The 16,734-nt window shown below is 44.8% G+C and overlaps 1 protein-coding gene across 2 annotated transcripts; it reads right to left on the reverse strand.

The window, feature by feature from the left end:
* Window positions 1-1,534: 1,534 nt before the first annotated feature.
* On the reverse strand, window positions 1,535-16,690 carry LOC116986980 (ras-related protein Rab-21-like). 2 transcript variants are annotated; one of them, XM_033042850.1, is made up of 8 exons: window positions 16,583-16,690; window positions 16,349-16,489; window positions 13,654-13,713; window positions 10,034-10,141; window positions 7,935-7,998; window positions 6,109-6,163; window positions 4,005-4,093; window positions 1,535-3,272 (listed from the first exon to the last, which is right to left on the reverse strand). In XM_033042850.1, exons 1-8 carry the CDS (start codon window positions 16,583-16,585, stop codon window positions 3,139-3,141), a joined length of 654 nt encoding a protein of 217 aa, XP_032898741.1. In that variant the 5' UTR covers window positions 16,586-16,690; the 3' UTR covers window positions 1,535-3,138. The 2 variants fall into 2 exon arrangements, with proteins under 2 accessions (XP_032898741.1, XP_032898742.1); XM_033042851.1 differs by having other exon boundaries at window positions 16,349-16,690.
* Window positions 16,691-16,734: the final 44 nt, after the last annotated feature.

Genomic DNA, 16,734 nt, shown 5'->3' on the forward strand with positions numbered 1-16,734 from the left:
CAGCTTAGCACAATCTGCGCAGAAAAAAAGTCTTGATAAGAAACCAATTGTGGATTTGAGAAGCTGCATCATTTTAGAGTTAATTTTCCCTGGTGCAATCTCTCAAAAAGGAGTGAACAGCTCTTTGATCTCCCATTACCATAAGTTGTAAAGTCCGATTAAAATTGGACAATTAGACAAGCTATTCAAGTCCAAGATTGTTTTATCTGCCAAGCTGCATATGGAGAATATGAGAATAAAACTGCAATATCTTTGCATCAGATGCACTTTTTCCTTTAAAAAGGCAATTTCAACATGTGCTGCCATTGTTTGAGGCAGTTGCTGAATGGCCAAGCAAATAAACACAATCCTAGTTTAGTTTGTCATGTGTACCATGAAAAATGTTGTGTTCTATCCCTGATTACAATTGAGTCATCTACAGTGGGCAGATACAAGATAAAGGAAATAATGTTTAGTGCAAGGTAAAGTTCAATTAAACATAAACCAAGGGCTCCAATGAGGTAGATGGTAGCTAGTTGGAGAGGATGGTTCAGTTGCCTAATGAAAGTTGGAAAGAAGCTATCCCTGAAACTGGATCATAAGTGATGAGACATCATAATCCTGTTGGAATATTTTAAACTATTGAATATAAGGATAAGACTTAAAATGCTCACATATTGCATCATATTAGCAAGACAATATTCTATATTCAGCTAGAAGTAGCATGTGGGTTGGCGATGGTAAGCAGAGGGACAGACAAATTGTGAAAAATAAATATTTCCTCACATGAAAATCTGCGCTATTATTCTTAGAATTGTTCACAAATCAATCTGTCCACAAGGACTCGGGTGTCTCGTTACTTTATTAGATGACTGGCAAAGATAGGTAAATAGCGGGAGACCAACTCAAGCTAACCAATTTCAATGAATACCATGTTGAGATCTCTGATCTCCAGGGATAATAGTTACAACCAACTAACTGGGCGGCAACGGTGGCACAGTGGTAAAGTTGCTGCCTTGCAGCACTTGCGGCGCCAGAGACCCGGGTTCGATCCTGACTATGGGTGCTTGTCTACGGAGTTCATACATTCTCCCCGTGACCTCGTGGATTTTCTCCGAGATCTTCAGTTTCCTCCCACACTCCAAAGACGTACAGGTTTGTAGGTTAATTGGCTTGGTCCAAGTGTAAATTGTCCCTACAGTGTGTAGGATAGTGTTAATGAGCGGGGGTCAGCGTGGACTCGGTGGGCCGAAGGACCTGTTTCCACGCTGTATCTCTAAACTATTCAAAGCACAAATAACAAACCCTTTATCGGATGCAAGCTTCATAAGTGATAGGAGCAGAATGAGGGCAGTCAGACCATCAAGTCTACTCCACCATTCAATCATGGCTGACCTATCTCTCCCACTCAACCCCATTCTCCTGCCTTCTCCCCTTCTCCCCTTAATCCCTGACACCTGTACTAATCAAGAATCTATCTACCTCTGCCTTAAACAAGCTTTGCATTCCACCAGGTTTATGGCAAAGAGACATTAACACAAGTGAACATCAGAGCGGAATTTAAAAGCTAATCATTTTATTTTAATGTGACAGGAGAAATTTAGACAAAGAATTAGCCCAATAACAAAATTAAAATAAAAAAAAATGCCTGAAGTTAGGTTACATTTCCATTTTGAATAAACATGGCCAAAATTATAGTTCAAGATACACAGCAAAGAACTCGTCATTTTATCACTGCACATGGTGGGCCAATAAATACATTAAACAAATATAGAAAACATCAGGTAGACAAAAAACTCTGGAGAAACTCAGCGGGTGAGACAGCATCTATGGAGAGAAGGGTCTCGATCCGAAACATCGCCAATTCCTTCTCTCCATAGATGCTGCCTCACCCGCTGAGTTTCTCCAGCGTTTTTGTCTCCATTCAATTTTTTCCAGCATTTGCAGTTCTTTCTTAAACATAGAAAATATCAGTACAACTTTGGTTACATTGTGCACAAAAGTTTTATTTTGATCCTATATGCCCTAACATGGCCTTTATACAAGTTCCAAGAATCACTGCAGTGTCCAAACTTTTAAAGAACTGCAGATGCTGGGAAAATCAAAGGCAGATAAAAATGCTGAAGAAGGGTCTCCACCCGAAATGTCACCTATTCCTTCGCTCCATAGATGCTGCCTCACCTGAGTTTCCTCAGCATTTTTATCCACTGTAGTGTCCAATGTATTTTTGCAGTAATGTGATTAATGGAGTGGAGATTTTTTGCTAACTTAAAATAATATTGGATATTTTTTAACATATCTAGAGACTGGGCCAGCTATTTGAGAGTCTACTGATAGAAGATGGGGAAATCTAAACAGAACTTTGATAACACTTGTTAAATGAAGTCAACACTATATATTGTGGTTAATGGTGCGTGTACCTCTTATAAAACAGTGCAAGCTATTTTAACACCAAAGAAACAGTCAAACTTAATGGCACGAACTCAAGAAGCAACCCTGTCCAAAAGGCTGCACATGTAGAAGTGCAATAAATTAAAGTGCAATTGAAAAAAATAAGCTCTCATGTGTGCACAAGCGAGTAGCCGTTCAAGTGCAGCACCCACTGTGTCGACAAGGCATGCATTGAGCTAGCCAACTCGCCTCACCCGCTTCTGATGGGCTCAGCACAATTAGTTGAGAAGCACCACAAATCATCAAGAACACCTAGCATGTGCTACCTGCAATCCTTGTCAAGGACAATCAGTTAAAGGATTATATTGAATTAAAGCCCCAACACTGTTGGAATTTCACACCACACACACTGACAAGATGTAATCTTCTGACCATAGCGTCATAAATCCTGAACATACGCTGGCTACACATCTGGTTTCTTCCATCATTTGACCCGATTCCTAAAACAACCACTGTTTTTTTCCTTTGAAGTCCTGCAGAAGTAATCTTTCTACCAGAACATCTTGTGTAAATAATTGTAGCTTTTCAGCCACGTAAAGCGATAGATATTCTTTCGTCGTCAACAGCCCAGCATGGACACACCTGTAGCATCTTAACTGCCATCTCCAATCAGTTGGTTAGTTCTGTCACTATTGTTAATAAGAGACTCATGTCCAGTGCTCCACAACTCAGTGCAGTCTCATTCTCTGCCCTATGGCCAGGTGTGGTTTACGAGCAGCAGCCTCCACTGCTTAATGGCTCTGGCTCGTCATCAATAATCTGTATCCCTCGCCTTGCACTGCTAGTTCGAGTAGAATCACCATCTCTTGCTGCTTCTTCTGCCTGGGCAACTTCAAGCATCTCTGGGGAAAGAGAAAAGCATTTTAGAAATTCAGAAGTTACAATCATCTCATTTAAGAGGCGAGCAAGAGAGAGGGGAGGGGGCGGGGGGGGGGGGGGGGGGGGGGGGGGGGGGGGGGGAGTGGAAAACAATCAGGGCAAGGGACTTTAAAAAAATTTGAGCTTTGCATAATCTCGGGATGTTCCAAAACACTACATCCAATTATCTTTGCATCTCCTTTCCAAGAGAAAATGTGAGATCAATATTTGCACAGTTCAACAGACAGCAACAAGCCAATTTGTTTTTGATGTTGTTAGATTCAGAAGTTATAGAGATACAAGGCGGAAACAGGTCCTTCAGCCCACAGAGTCAGCACCAACTAGCGATCACCCCGCACACTAGCAATATCCTACACACTAGGGGAAATTCACAAATTTTACCAAAGCCAAATTAACCTACAAATGGTTACGTGCGTGTGGGTGCGGTCATTGCTGGTCGGTGCAGACCCGTGGGCCGAAGGGCCTATTTCCACATTGTATCTCTAAACTAAACCTCAAATGTTATGTATGGATAGGCAGGGAGTGGAGGGATATGGACCACGTGCAGGCAGATAAAATTAGTTGAACTTGGCACCATGCTCAGCACAAACACTGTGGGCTGAAGGGTCTGTTGCTGTGCTTCTATGTTGCGTGTTAACCATTCCTCTATCAACAGTTGACTCCCTGACAAGATGCAGGGTTTGGAGAAGACTCACTTTTGCAGATATCAAGAAAGAGTTCCTCGATCCCTTTGTTGACTTTGGCCGAGGTGTGGAAGTGTTTTGCTCCTACTGATGCTGCATACCTGTGGGGAGGGAAAGAAAATCTGTACAAATAGGCAGAGGACCCAAGGTAATAGATACAAGAAACTGCAGGCGCTGGTTTACAAAATAAGGCAAAGTGCTGGAGTAACTCTTCCGATCAAGCAGCATTCCAACTAGTAGTGGATTCCCAAATGCATGCAATTAACTTAAAGATTGTGAAGCACTGGAAATAACTTGCACGTACTACTTGAAAGCAATTTACAATGTTTAGTTTAAAGATACAGCATGGAAACAGGCCCTTTAACCTGTAGAGTACACACTGACCGTTAATCACCATTCACACTGGTTCCATGTTATCCCACTTTCTCATCCACTCCCTTCACACTAGGGACAATTTTGCAGGGGCCAATCGACTTACAAATTCATACGTCTTTGGGATGTGGGAGGAAACCAGAGCACCTGGAGGAACCCCACATGGTCGCAGGGAGAACATGCAAACTCCGTGCAAACAGCACCCGAGGTCGGGATCAAACCTGGGTCTCTGGCTACGAGGCAGCGGCTCTATCAGCTACGCCACCCAATGTTCCATTGAAACGTTTTGGCTGAACAGCTGATGCTTAATATCAAACGTCTTGCACTCAAACGTTATTTAGCAGCTCAGCACTGAGTGAATCCCACATCTGAAACGGGTAACAATTCCTTATAAAAGTTAACAATTATTTTCACAACAAGAGGCAAGAAACTACTTTATTCCTGCCATTTAAGGGACAAATCAGCTTCTGTGTGGTAATAAGTGTCTTTAAATTATGTACAACACACAGCCTTATCATTTGAACATAATGTATTTTCCATCGAAACACTTGGGACAAAAAAATAGAGAAGGGGTGTTGGCTTACGGCAGTCAGCAGGCAATGTTCCATTCATAAGTTCTAAGTGTGGGAGTAGGCCATTCGGCCCGTCAAGTCTGCTCCATCATTCAATCATGGCTGATCTATCTTTCCCTCTCAACCCCATTCTCCTGCCTTCGCTCCATAAGTCCGGACGTCCGGACTAATCAAGAATCAGTCAATCTCCACCTTGAAAATATCCACGGACTTGGCCTCCACTGACGTCTGTGGCAATGAATTCCACAGATTCACCACCCTCTGAATAAAGAGATTCCTCCTCATCTCCTTTCTAAAGGTACATCCTTTTAATCTGCGGCTGTGCCCTCTGGTCCTAGACTCTCCCACTAGTGCAAACATCCTCTCCACATCCACTCTATCCACAATTAAACATCCTTTGCAAAGAAAAAAATAATGCATTGCACGAAACTGCATTAAATATATTTATTAAATGAATGAATAGGAGCTGGAAACCAAATGATATTCAATATAGCTTTCCTTTAAAAAAAAAAATATTTAACTGCAAGGGTGAGAAACAAAGCTAACCTTTGTACACATCTTGTTCAGTGTCATAGGTTCCCCAGTCATTGTGATTATTTCCTGTTTACCAGGAGGATATCTCCTGGAAACTGGGCGATTATAGCACTCCTACTAATCTGGAGATCAATTTACACTCTTGGTTCTTAAATGCAATGCGGTAGACTAACACCTATTTAAAACATGCGTGAGAAAGAACTGCAGATGCTGGATAAAATCCACAAAATGCTGGAATAACTCAGCGGGCGAGGCAGCTGTTTTAACTAGGTGTACCGAGCTGTTTTAAATAGGTGGATACAAAATGCTGGAGTAACTCAGCGGGTGAGGCAGCATCTATGGAGAGAAGGAACAGGCGACGTTTCTGGTCGAGACCCTTCTTCGGACTGATCACAGAACTAGTCTGAACGGGTGATCGATCGATGGTTGGAGTGGGCTTGGTGACCTGAAGGCCTCGTTTCCATGCTGGATCTCTAAACCAAAGATCCTATAGCGAGGATATTGGATCTTTGCTCTAAACCAAGTCAAAGGAAATAGTTCCAGGTTCTGTGCAAATCACTGCTCTCTTCCTCCTCTCTCCCCCCTCCCCCCCCATTCACCATCACCACCAGAGGGTTCTGTTCTGTGCCAATACGTACGTCTCTGCTTCTTCAATTAACACATGACGATCCTTTTCCAGGTCGGTTTTATTTCCTGCAATTGCAACAAAGCAAAACCATTACATATTCACATGGTATAGGAGTAGCATTAGGCCATTCGGCCCATCAAGTCCAATCCGCCATTTCTGCCTCCTAATCCCATTTTCCTGACTTCTCCCCATAACTCTTGACGCCCGTTCTAAATCAAGAATTTGTCTATCTCTCTCTGCCTTAAAAATATCCACTGACTTGGACTGACTTGACAATGGAAGATCGCTGGGATCCTCCACCACTGGTAGCGGCACCAAACATTCACAATGGGTGGAGGGCATTACCAGCTCTTTATTATTGGAAAATGTAATTGTAAAGAGGTGTTGAAAGGTCAAAGTCATAACTCTTGGGGTGCAGCGGTATTAAAAACCAACCTTGCGGCTCCACTGTGCCATTAAGGTTATTTACGAGTAAATTACGTGTGACCTTGTCGGCAGAAGTATTTGCCGTAGCTGCGAATGACTCTCTTCAAGAGTCAAGTGTGTTTTATTGTCATATGTCCCAGAGATATGAAATTCTTTCTATAGCAGCACAACAGAATATGTAAGCATAGTACTCTGTAAACTAATTAATCTACAAAAAAAGTTTTATTGAGACACACACATATATATATATGTGTGTCTCAATAAAACTTTTTTTGTAGATTAATTTGTTTACAGAGTACTATGCTTACATATTCTGTTGTGCTGCTATAGAAAGAATTTCATATATATATATATATATATAAACACAAATATAGATAAATAAATAAATAAATAAATAGATAGATAAATATAGATATAAATAGATATATAGATAGGTGTGTGTATATATATATATATATATGTGTGTCCATATATATATGTGTGTGTGTGTATGTATATATATACTCACATACATATACACACACACACGTATATATAAATCAAAATTGTTATCAGACCTCACAGATAAGCCACCACTCACTCCATCATTATAACTATGGCAGCAATTGCAGGACACCAGGACAGGTCAGGGGTTATGGGGAGAAGGCAGGAGAATGGGGTTAGGAGGGAGAGGTAGATCAGCCATGACTGAATGGCGGAGTTGACTTGATGGGCCGAATGGCCTATTTCAACTGCTATTCCTTATGACAGGTTTGTCCCAGCTGTTATCAAGCATCTGAACCATCCTATCAACCAGAGAACGATCCTGAGCCACCATCTACCTCACTGGAGACCCGTGGACTATCTTGAATTGGGCTTTACTGGGCTTTATCTTACACTATACGTCTCTCTCTTTATCCTGTATCTGTACACTGGATGGCTTGATTGTAATCATGTACAGTGATGGCACTGACTGGATAGCACGCAAGAAAAGGATTTTCACTATACCTCATGACAATACATGTGACAATAAACTAAACTAACCAACTTTACATCAAGCACAATTCGAACTAGGGCTCTTAAAAATAGCGGAGTCAGGGGATATGGGGAGAAGGCAGGAACGGGGTACTGATTGGGGATGATCAGCCATGATCACATTGAATGGCGGTGCTGGCTCGAAGGGCCGAATGGCCTACTCCTGCACCTATTGTCTCTGGCAATTTAACAAAAATGTAACCTCTTGAATAAAGACAGCTTGCTAGAAAATCCCCAATGTCCCCAAGAAGTGTCTCTAGCTTTTTGTTATAATAGCATCTTTCACAATGATTCTAAATGGATGGGAAATGGAGAACTCTGCAGATGAGAGTCCATGAATAAATATATAGACACCTCTTTCGTAGAAGTAGGACAAGTACAATAAAAGTCACATACCCACAATACTCAGGCATATTTCACTGCCAAGCATCTTCCGTAGCTCTTTCACCCAGTTCTTTACCTGAAGGGGTTATAAAAAAAAACAAATCCAATTCAATTACAATCCAGACAAACTGGGCAAGAGAAGGATTAAAGTAGATCAAAGAATTCACAGCCGAAGCAGATTATCTTTTCACTGTACCTCGCTACACCTGATGATAAACTTAACTAGTCTCTATTAACCTGTGTGCTCCTCACAATCTATCTCCCATTTTCCTTTAACTCCATCATAACCACCTCTTATGGGCCAGCATAGTTGCTGCCTCACAGCGCCCAGAGCCCCGGGTTCGATCCCAACGGCGGGTGCTGTCTGTGCGGAGTTTGTACGTTCTCCCTGTGACTGCGAGGGTTTTCTCCGGGTGCCCTGGTTTCCTCCCACGCTCCAATGACGTACAGGTTTGTAGGCGTCGATAAAATTGTCCCAGGTGTGTATAATAGTGCTGGTGTGAAAGGGGCGATCGTTACTCCGAAGGGCCTTTTTCCAGGCTGTATCACTAAAGGCTTATCTTTCTTTGTACTCTGTATTCCAATTTAACTACTTAAACGTATCCCAGTTATCCCTGTGAACAACATCTAGTTGTGGCACTGTGAGAGGCAGCCTCGCCAACAGCTCGTCTTGTTCCTTTGGTGTTTTTAGTCCGTTTTATTTGTATGTTTCAGTTGATCTTTGGTTTTTGTATTAATGGGGGGGGGGGGGGGGGGGGGGGGCGACGACTTTGTTTTAATCTCTTCCCCCCGACAGAGATGCGACTTTTCCCGATCGTATCTCCGTCCCTGCTGCGGCCTACCATGGTGGAGCTGGCGGCCCCTTTGTTAGGGACCGACTTTGGGAACTCCAGCTGCAGGAGCTTCAGCAGCCCCGACTGCGGATATTTCGATCAATAGACAACAGGTGCAGCAGGAGGCCATTCGACCCTTCGAGCCAGCACTGCCATTCAATGTGATCATGGCTGATCATCCCCAATCAGTACCCCGTTCCTGCCTTCTCCCCATATCCCCTGACTCCACTATTTTTAAGAGCTCTATCCAGCTCTCTCTTGAAAGTATCCAGAGAAAACCTGAGGCAGAGAATTCCACAGACTCGCCACTCTCTGTGAGAAAAAGTGTTTCCTCGTCTCCGTTCTAAATGGCTTACCCCTTATTCTTAAACTGTGTGGCCCCTGGTTCTGGACTCCCCCACCATCGGGAACATGTTTCCTGCCTCTAGCGTGTCCAAGCCCTTAACAATCTTATATGTGTCAATGAGATTCCCTCTCATCCTTCTAAACTCCAGAGTGTACAAGCCCAGCCGCTCCATTCTCTCAGCATATGACAGTCCCGCCATCCCGGGAATCGCCCCGAACCCCGGGAGCAAAAGTGGAAGAAGCTAAAAGCTATTCGCCTTCCATCACAGTGCGGAGTGCGAGGTCAACGAAAGCAAGATGGATGTTGCATGCGCTGGTGGGGACTCGGAGGGATTGCCGTGAGTGCAGTGGTCTCGCCGTTTGTGGGTGCCTCGTGCCGCGGGAGCGTCCTGGAGTCTGGCGCGAGTGCGGACGGCTTTCTGACTGTTCGGGCGGACAGGGAGTGCAGAGACAGTGACAGCGGTCGGTACAACTCTGGTCACATCACGGTGAAGGCGCGTGTGTGTGTGCGCGTGTGGCCCGGATATGGGACTGATGGCTGTGAGTCTCCGCTCATGCTGTGTGCCCTGGGGACTCTCACACGCCACAGTGGTGGCTGTTTATGTTTAGTCTTTATGTAATATCGTGTCGTTGCTTTATTTTTTGGTGTGACTGTGGCAAATCAAACTTCATTGTCCCTTAGGGCACACGTGACAACGGACTATAGAAATATATAGTTCTACATTCCAAAGATCTTCTAGATCAGGGATTCCCCACATTGCTGATTCTCTAAACTAAACTAAAGCCCAAACTAAACTATAGGAAGTGTTTGCAAGTTTAAAAACCTCCCCATGAGAGAGCGCGCGTGCACCCTGCCAGGGGCGATTCTCAAGTCACTACATGTTGGTCAACACACATTGGTACGAGTTAAAATTAAAAATCATAGAAACTTGCCTTCTGGAACGAGTCTTCATCGGTGATGTCGTATACCAAGATGGCACCGTTAGAGTCTCGGTAGTAAATGGGACCCAAAGCATGGAACCGTTCTTGTCCCGCAGTGTCCTGAGTGGGAGGAAGAGACGTCAGGTACAAATTCCGCTGTGGGGAACTGCCAACAACCCAGCGAGATGACATGGATTAGGGGACAAATCATCCTCTTTGATAATCCTCAACCCTGGTGCTCCTCAAGGATGCGTTCTCGGCCGACTTCTTTACTCATAAGGGATAGGAGTAGAATTTGACCATTCGGCCCATCAAGTCTACTCCGCCATTCAATCACGGCTGATCTATCTCTCCATCCTAACCCCATTCTCCTGCCTTCCCCCCCCCATAACTGCTGACTCCTTGTACACCCACGACTGTGCAGCCATGTTCAAATCCAATTCAATTTACAAATCCGCAGACAACCACCACCATTGTGGGCCGGATATCAAATAATGATGAGGAGACGTAGAACAGGAAGGAGATCGTGAACCTCGTGTCCTGGTGCCGAGACAACAACCTTTATCTCAACGTCAGTAAGACAAAGGAGATGGCGATTGACTTCAGGAAGCGAGTGGTACACATACCCGAGATCGCATTGACGGTGCCGAAGTAGAGACTTACTCCTCGGGGTACATTTCACCAATGATGACTTCTCCTGGACCTCCCATAGTGAAGCTACGACCAAGGAAGCTACACCGACACCTCTACTTCCCAAGTAGGCTTATGAAGTTCGGCATGTCCCCAACATCCCTCTCCGCCTTCTACAGATGCGGCGTAGAAAGCATTTCAATCGGGATGCGTCACGGCCCGGTTTGGGAACAGCTCCATCCCAGTTCTCAAAACAATTGCAGACAATTGTGGACGCAGCCCAGACCATCACACAAACCATTGATCCCATCTACACTTCACGCTGCCTCAGCAAGGCCAGCAGCATAACCAAGGACCAGTCTCATCCCAGCCACTCCCTCTTCTCTCCCCTCTCATCCGCAGGAGAATGGGGTTAGAAGGGAGAGATCGATCAGCCATGATTGAATGGCAGACTAAACTTGATGGGCCGAATGGCCTAATTCTGCTCTTTGAACTTGGGGACATACATACATAGGCAATCAACGTTAATCCGGGTGAGATTGAAACGACACAAGCAGAGTTCCACAATCTGGGCACTGTGTGAAAGGAGACACTCATTTGCCGCAGTGCACACAAGCAGATCAAATCTACAAACATGACTGCGCAAATAACACATGATCTCAGGCAAGCACTTACACACTCCTTTATCTAAAGGAAGCACATTATATCTGGGCCGTTCACAAGGAGGAAGCCTGTTATTCTTTCTCCAGAGCATTATGATCTTCCATTGGGAAGATGCATTTCGGTTCAGGCACCAGATGGAGATGTGACCAGGTAGAGATACAGCGCGGAAACAGGCCCTTCGGCCCACCGGGTCCGCGCCCACCCCCTGCACCCGAATGCAATCCTACACACACTAGGGACAATTTATGTTCAAACCAAGCCAATTAACCTACAAACCGGTACGTCTTTGGAGTGTGGGAGGAAACCGAAGATCGGAGAAAACCCATGCAGGTCACGGGGAGAACGTACACACTCCATGCAGACGGGCTCCCGTAGTCAGGATCGAACCCGGGTCTCTGGCGCTGTGAGGCAGCAACTCTACCGCTGTGCCACCGTGCAGGCCCCTGGTTTTAAATATTTAGGATTCACTTTCCGGGGCGGAGATCACGGCTCATGTTAAAGATATTTAACTGCAAAGTTTATTATTGTCACATGTACAGAGGTACAGTGAAAATCTTCTTGTTGTTGTGCTAACCATTAGATAGGACTGTTCAGTGAACTTTTGGAACTTGTCGGCGCCAAAACATGAGGACACTTGTGGTGTACTGCCTCGGTGAGTGAGGTCTGCCACACGATTTTATCGGCTTGCATGCTAAACATTTCACTGTACATAGGTACATGCGACAATAAAGTATGATTGGATTCACTGTAGCCCAGTTCTAGTTACTGTTCCACATTGCAACAAGTTCTGCATCGCCTGCATCTTAATTCAACTCAGGACCACATGTAAGGCACACATAATCTCTTCGTGGGGAGGCATTGCTGACATTCTTGCCTGCCGATTGTGCTGCGGAATTAGAGGGCTAATTTTTCACCAAGAGGGGGAAATCCACGTCTCACTCACTGAGATTCGGTGTTTAGTACAATCAATTGTTCTGAACAGAATGCATCCTGCAGCGTGGCAGTGGAGTTGCTGCCTCACAGCGCCAGAGACCCGGGTTCGATCCTGACCACGGGTGCTGTCTAAACAGAGTTTGTACGTTCTCCCCGTGACCTGCGTAGGGTTTTCTCCAGGAGCTCCAGTTTCCTCCCACACTCCAAACACGTGCAGGTTTGTAGATGAATTGGCTTTGGTAAAAGTCATGAATTGTCCCTAGTGTGTGTGGGATAGCGCTAGTGTGCGGGGATCGCTGGTTGGTGCGGGCTCAGTGGGCCGAAGGGCCTGTTTCCACGCTGAATCTCTAAAACTACAACATGGATATTCTGCAGAATTTTCAACTGTTGCGCACGCACAAATTGTTAGTGGAATGTGGCACAACAGCACTGACCCAAGTTTAGTAACGGTAAAGGGCCTGTACCACTTGGGCGTCATCTGCGCGTCACGCAGGTGGCGCGTGAGGATTTTGAGAATCCCAAAATCCCGGGGCACCGCGCGCGCCACTGCCTACACCACCACGTCTCACCACACGCCATGCGCGCGTCGTGATGCGTAAATGATGTCGCGTAAATGACCCAAGTGGGACAGGCCCTTAAAGAAACAAAATACTGGAGTAACTTGGCATGTCAGACAGCATCCACGGAGAACATGGATAAGTGACGTTTCGGGTTAGCTCATCTCTGAAGAGAAGATGCTGCCTGGCCCGCTGATGTTTCGGGTCGAGACCCTTCTTCAGACCAATAAAATGACACCATTCCTAAATTATGAAACTACAATAGTCACCTATAATAACACTACAAACGTTGCACTTTTGTAAGTATGATTTTACTGGATTGAATGCAAAACAAAGAACTTCACTGTAACTAGCTACATAGGTACACATGCCAATAAAGTCTCATCATTGTTACATGGTGCCCAGTCCATCATCGGCTCTGACCTCCCGTCCATCGAGGGGATTTATCGCAGTAGCTGCCTCAAAAAGGCTGGCAGCATCATCAAGGACCCACACCATCCTGGCCACACGCTCATCTCCCTGCTACCTTCAGGTAGAAGGTACAGGAGCCTGAAGACTGCAACAACCAGGTTCAGGAATAACTACTTCCCCACAACCATCAGGCTATTAAACTTGGCTCGGACATAACTCTGAACATTAACAGCCCATTATCTGTTCTTTGCACTTTATCAGTTTATTTATTCATGTGTGTATATATTTATATTATGGTACATGGACACACTGATCTGTTTTGTAGTAAATGCCTACTATGTTCTGTTGTGCTGAAGCAAAGCAAGAATTTCATTGTGCTATACAGGGACACATGACAATAAACTCACTTGAACTTGTGGTAATCAGTAACTTACTCACCCATATGGCAAGATTCACTCTCTTCCCACAGATATTCAACCTCTTGGTCAAAAAAGATGCCTAAAATAAGGAAGCAGCATTATTTTGACTATTTTAAACTTGAAATAGGTTGCAAGTCGTTTCAAAGGATCACCATTCAGTCAAAAGAGATTTATTTGAAGGCTGACAAAAATGCTGGAGAAACTCAGCGGGTGAGGCAGCATCTATGGAGCGAAGAAAATAGGCAACGTTTCGGGGCGAAACGTTGCCTATTTCCTTCGCTCCATAGATGCTGCCTCACCCGCTGAGTTTCCCCAGCATTTTTGTCAGCCTTCGATTTTTCCAGCATCTGCAGTTCCTTCTTCAACATTTATTTGAAGGCTGCTTTCCAGGAACAGGGTGTTTGCAGAAAACATCACCTTGAAACTCTGCTTCTTTTCTCACTGATCCAGTTTGATCAGCATTTTCTGTCTTACAACTAAATAATGCAGGAAGAGACTAAAAACTGTGTATTAAAAAAAGAAAAGAATTCTGTACAAAGGGGAAATGAATGAAGATCTTTGGACTGGATGATCTACTGCTGACTAAAAGTGCAACCACAACATTGCTCACTTTGAACTTTAAATGCCCCAGTGCAGAGACTTGGCATTTCGCAGGTTACAAAACAAATTGTAGAGATTAAGACACACAAAATGCTGGAGTAACTCAGCTGGACAGGCAACATCTCTGGGGAGAAGGAACGGGTGATGTCTTGGGTCAATAGACAATAGGTGCAGGAGTAGGCCATTCGGCCCTTCGAGCCAGCACCGCCATTCATTGTGATCATGGCTGATCGTACCCTATCAATAACCCGTGCCTGCCTTCTCCCCATATCCCTTGACTCCATTAGCCCCTAGAGCGCTATCTAACTCTCTCTTAAATCCATCCAGTGACTTGGCCTCCACTGCCCTCTGTGGCAGGGAATTCCATAAATTCACAACTCTCTGGTTGAAAAAGTTTTTCCTCACCTCAGTCTTAAATGGATTCCCCTATATTCTAAGACTGTGGCCCCTGGTTCTGGAACCACTATTTTTAAGAGCCCTATCTAGCTCTCTCTTGAAAGCATCCAGAGAACCTGCCTCCACCGCCCTCTGAGGCAGAGAATTCCACAGATTCACCACTCTGTGAGAAAAAGTGTTTCCTCGTCTCCGTTCTAAATGGCTTACTCCTTATTCTTCAACTGTGGCCCCTGGTTCTGGACTCCCCCAACATCGGGAACATGTTTCCTGCATCTAGTGTGTTCAAGCCCGTAACAATCTTATATGTTTCAATGAGATTCCCTCTCATCCTTCTAAAAACCCTTTTTCAAACGTCACCCATTCCTTCCATCCAGAGATGCTGCCTGTCCAGCCGAGTTACTCCAGCATTTTGTGTCTATCTTCGATGTAAACCAGCATCTGCAGTTTCTGCCTACACAAATTAAAGAGATTACTACCTGGTGTACTGAATGTAGACAAAACAAGTCAAAAATATAGTGTCTAAAAAGCAATTGCTTAAACTGAGACTGATTAACAACGACCTAAATGACTTTACTCATGGAAGCGATCTGAAGGAGGCTTAGAAACATAGAAAGCAGGTGCGGGAGTAGGCCATTCGGCCCCTCAAGCCAGCACTGCCATTCACTGTGATCATGGCTGATCATACAGAATCAGTACCCTGTTCCTGCTTTCTCCCTTGAAAACATCCAATGAATTGGCCTCCACTGCCGTCTGTGGCAGAGAATCCATAGATTCACAACTCTCTGGGTGAAAAGGTTTTACCTCATCTCAGGCCTAAGGAAAAACATTTTCACCCAGAGAGTTGTGAATCTGTGGAATTCTCTGCCACAGAAGGCAGTGGAGGCCAGTGGAGACTTGATGCGACTGAAAATTAATAGGAGTGAATGAATGAGCCAAATTTGAAAATAGCTTTAAACACTTTGGGAAAGATAGCAGCTCAAGTGAAATCTGAACCTGCAATAAATGACAGAGCTGAGTTATGCCAAGGCCGTACATTATTCTTTAAATTACACCGGCAGTTTGCGCTAACTTAAATTGCCTTTCACTACAAATGGAGCAAAAATCAGATTTGGTTTTCCATCCAGACCCGAACCAGAGGCGATGGTGAATTTACAGCCCTGGGTGAAAGTTGTTAACCAGTAATTGCTAACTAGACAATTTCTAACTAAACAAGAGGAACAGAAAATGTACGAAACTTTGTGGCTATCTTCGGTGTAAACCAGCATCTGTAACTAGTATAACAGTGGTTAGTTACAAATCAGTTTGTTACTTGTCTAGGAAGGAACTACAGATGCTGGTTTACACCAAAGACACACGCCTGCCTAATGCTGGCGCAACTCAACGGGACAGGCAGCATCTCTGGAGAAAAGGAATAATAGGTGGCGTTCCGGACGCCTTTCGAGACCTTTCTTCAGACTGAGAGTCAGGGGGACCGGAAATATAGAAGGAACAAACGAAAGATAAGCAAAAAGTGACGATTATTAGGGAAATGTGGAGCCCACAATGGTCCATTGTTGGCTGTGGGGTGGAGGATAAAGAGTGATATAGACAGTGAAACTCAACGAGACGACAGTGAAACTAGCACAAGAGCGGCGTGTTAGTTACAAGTTAGTTTCAGGCGCGACATTGTATCCATTTGCTCGGTGTATCGAGTAGGAGGAGGGGGAGCCCACACTCACCTGTAAGGTGGTGATGTGTCTGTCGCTGAACCTGTTCTCACAATATCTCAGCGCCAGCGAGGTCTTACCCACACAGCCTTCCCCCAGCAGCACCACTTTGAAACAGTAGCTCTTGCTAGCGGCTGCCGCCATGACAACAATCTGGCAGGGAGGAGAAATCTCATCAGAGCCCAAATCACAGTCCGCCACCCTGAGGGCGTCTGTTTAACTGGCGGCAGATAACCCGCAACCGACCATTGGCCTGTGTGTTTTATTTTAAGATGGCGCTCTCGTCCCAAATGCAGGTAGAAATCAGCTGATGTGTACCAGAGTGGATGATAATTGCGCTGGCACCACCCACTCTCTCTCCCCTCCCCCCTCTATTCTCCCCTCCCCCCTATATCTAC

Source organism: Amblyraja radiata, chromosome 24 (assembly GCF_010909765.2).
Source record: "Amblyraja radiata isolate CabotCenter1 chromosome 24, sAmbRad1.1.pri, whole genome shotgun sequence".
In the NCBI taxonomy this organism is placed as follows: domain Eukaryota; kingdom Metazoa; phylum Chordata; class Chondrichthyes; order Rajiformes; family Rajidae; genus Amblyraja; species Amblyraja radiata.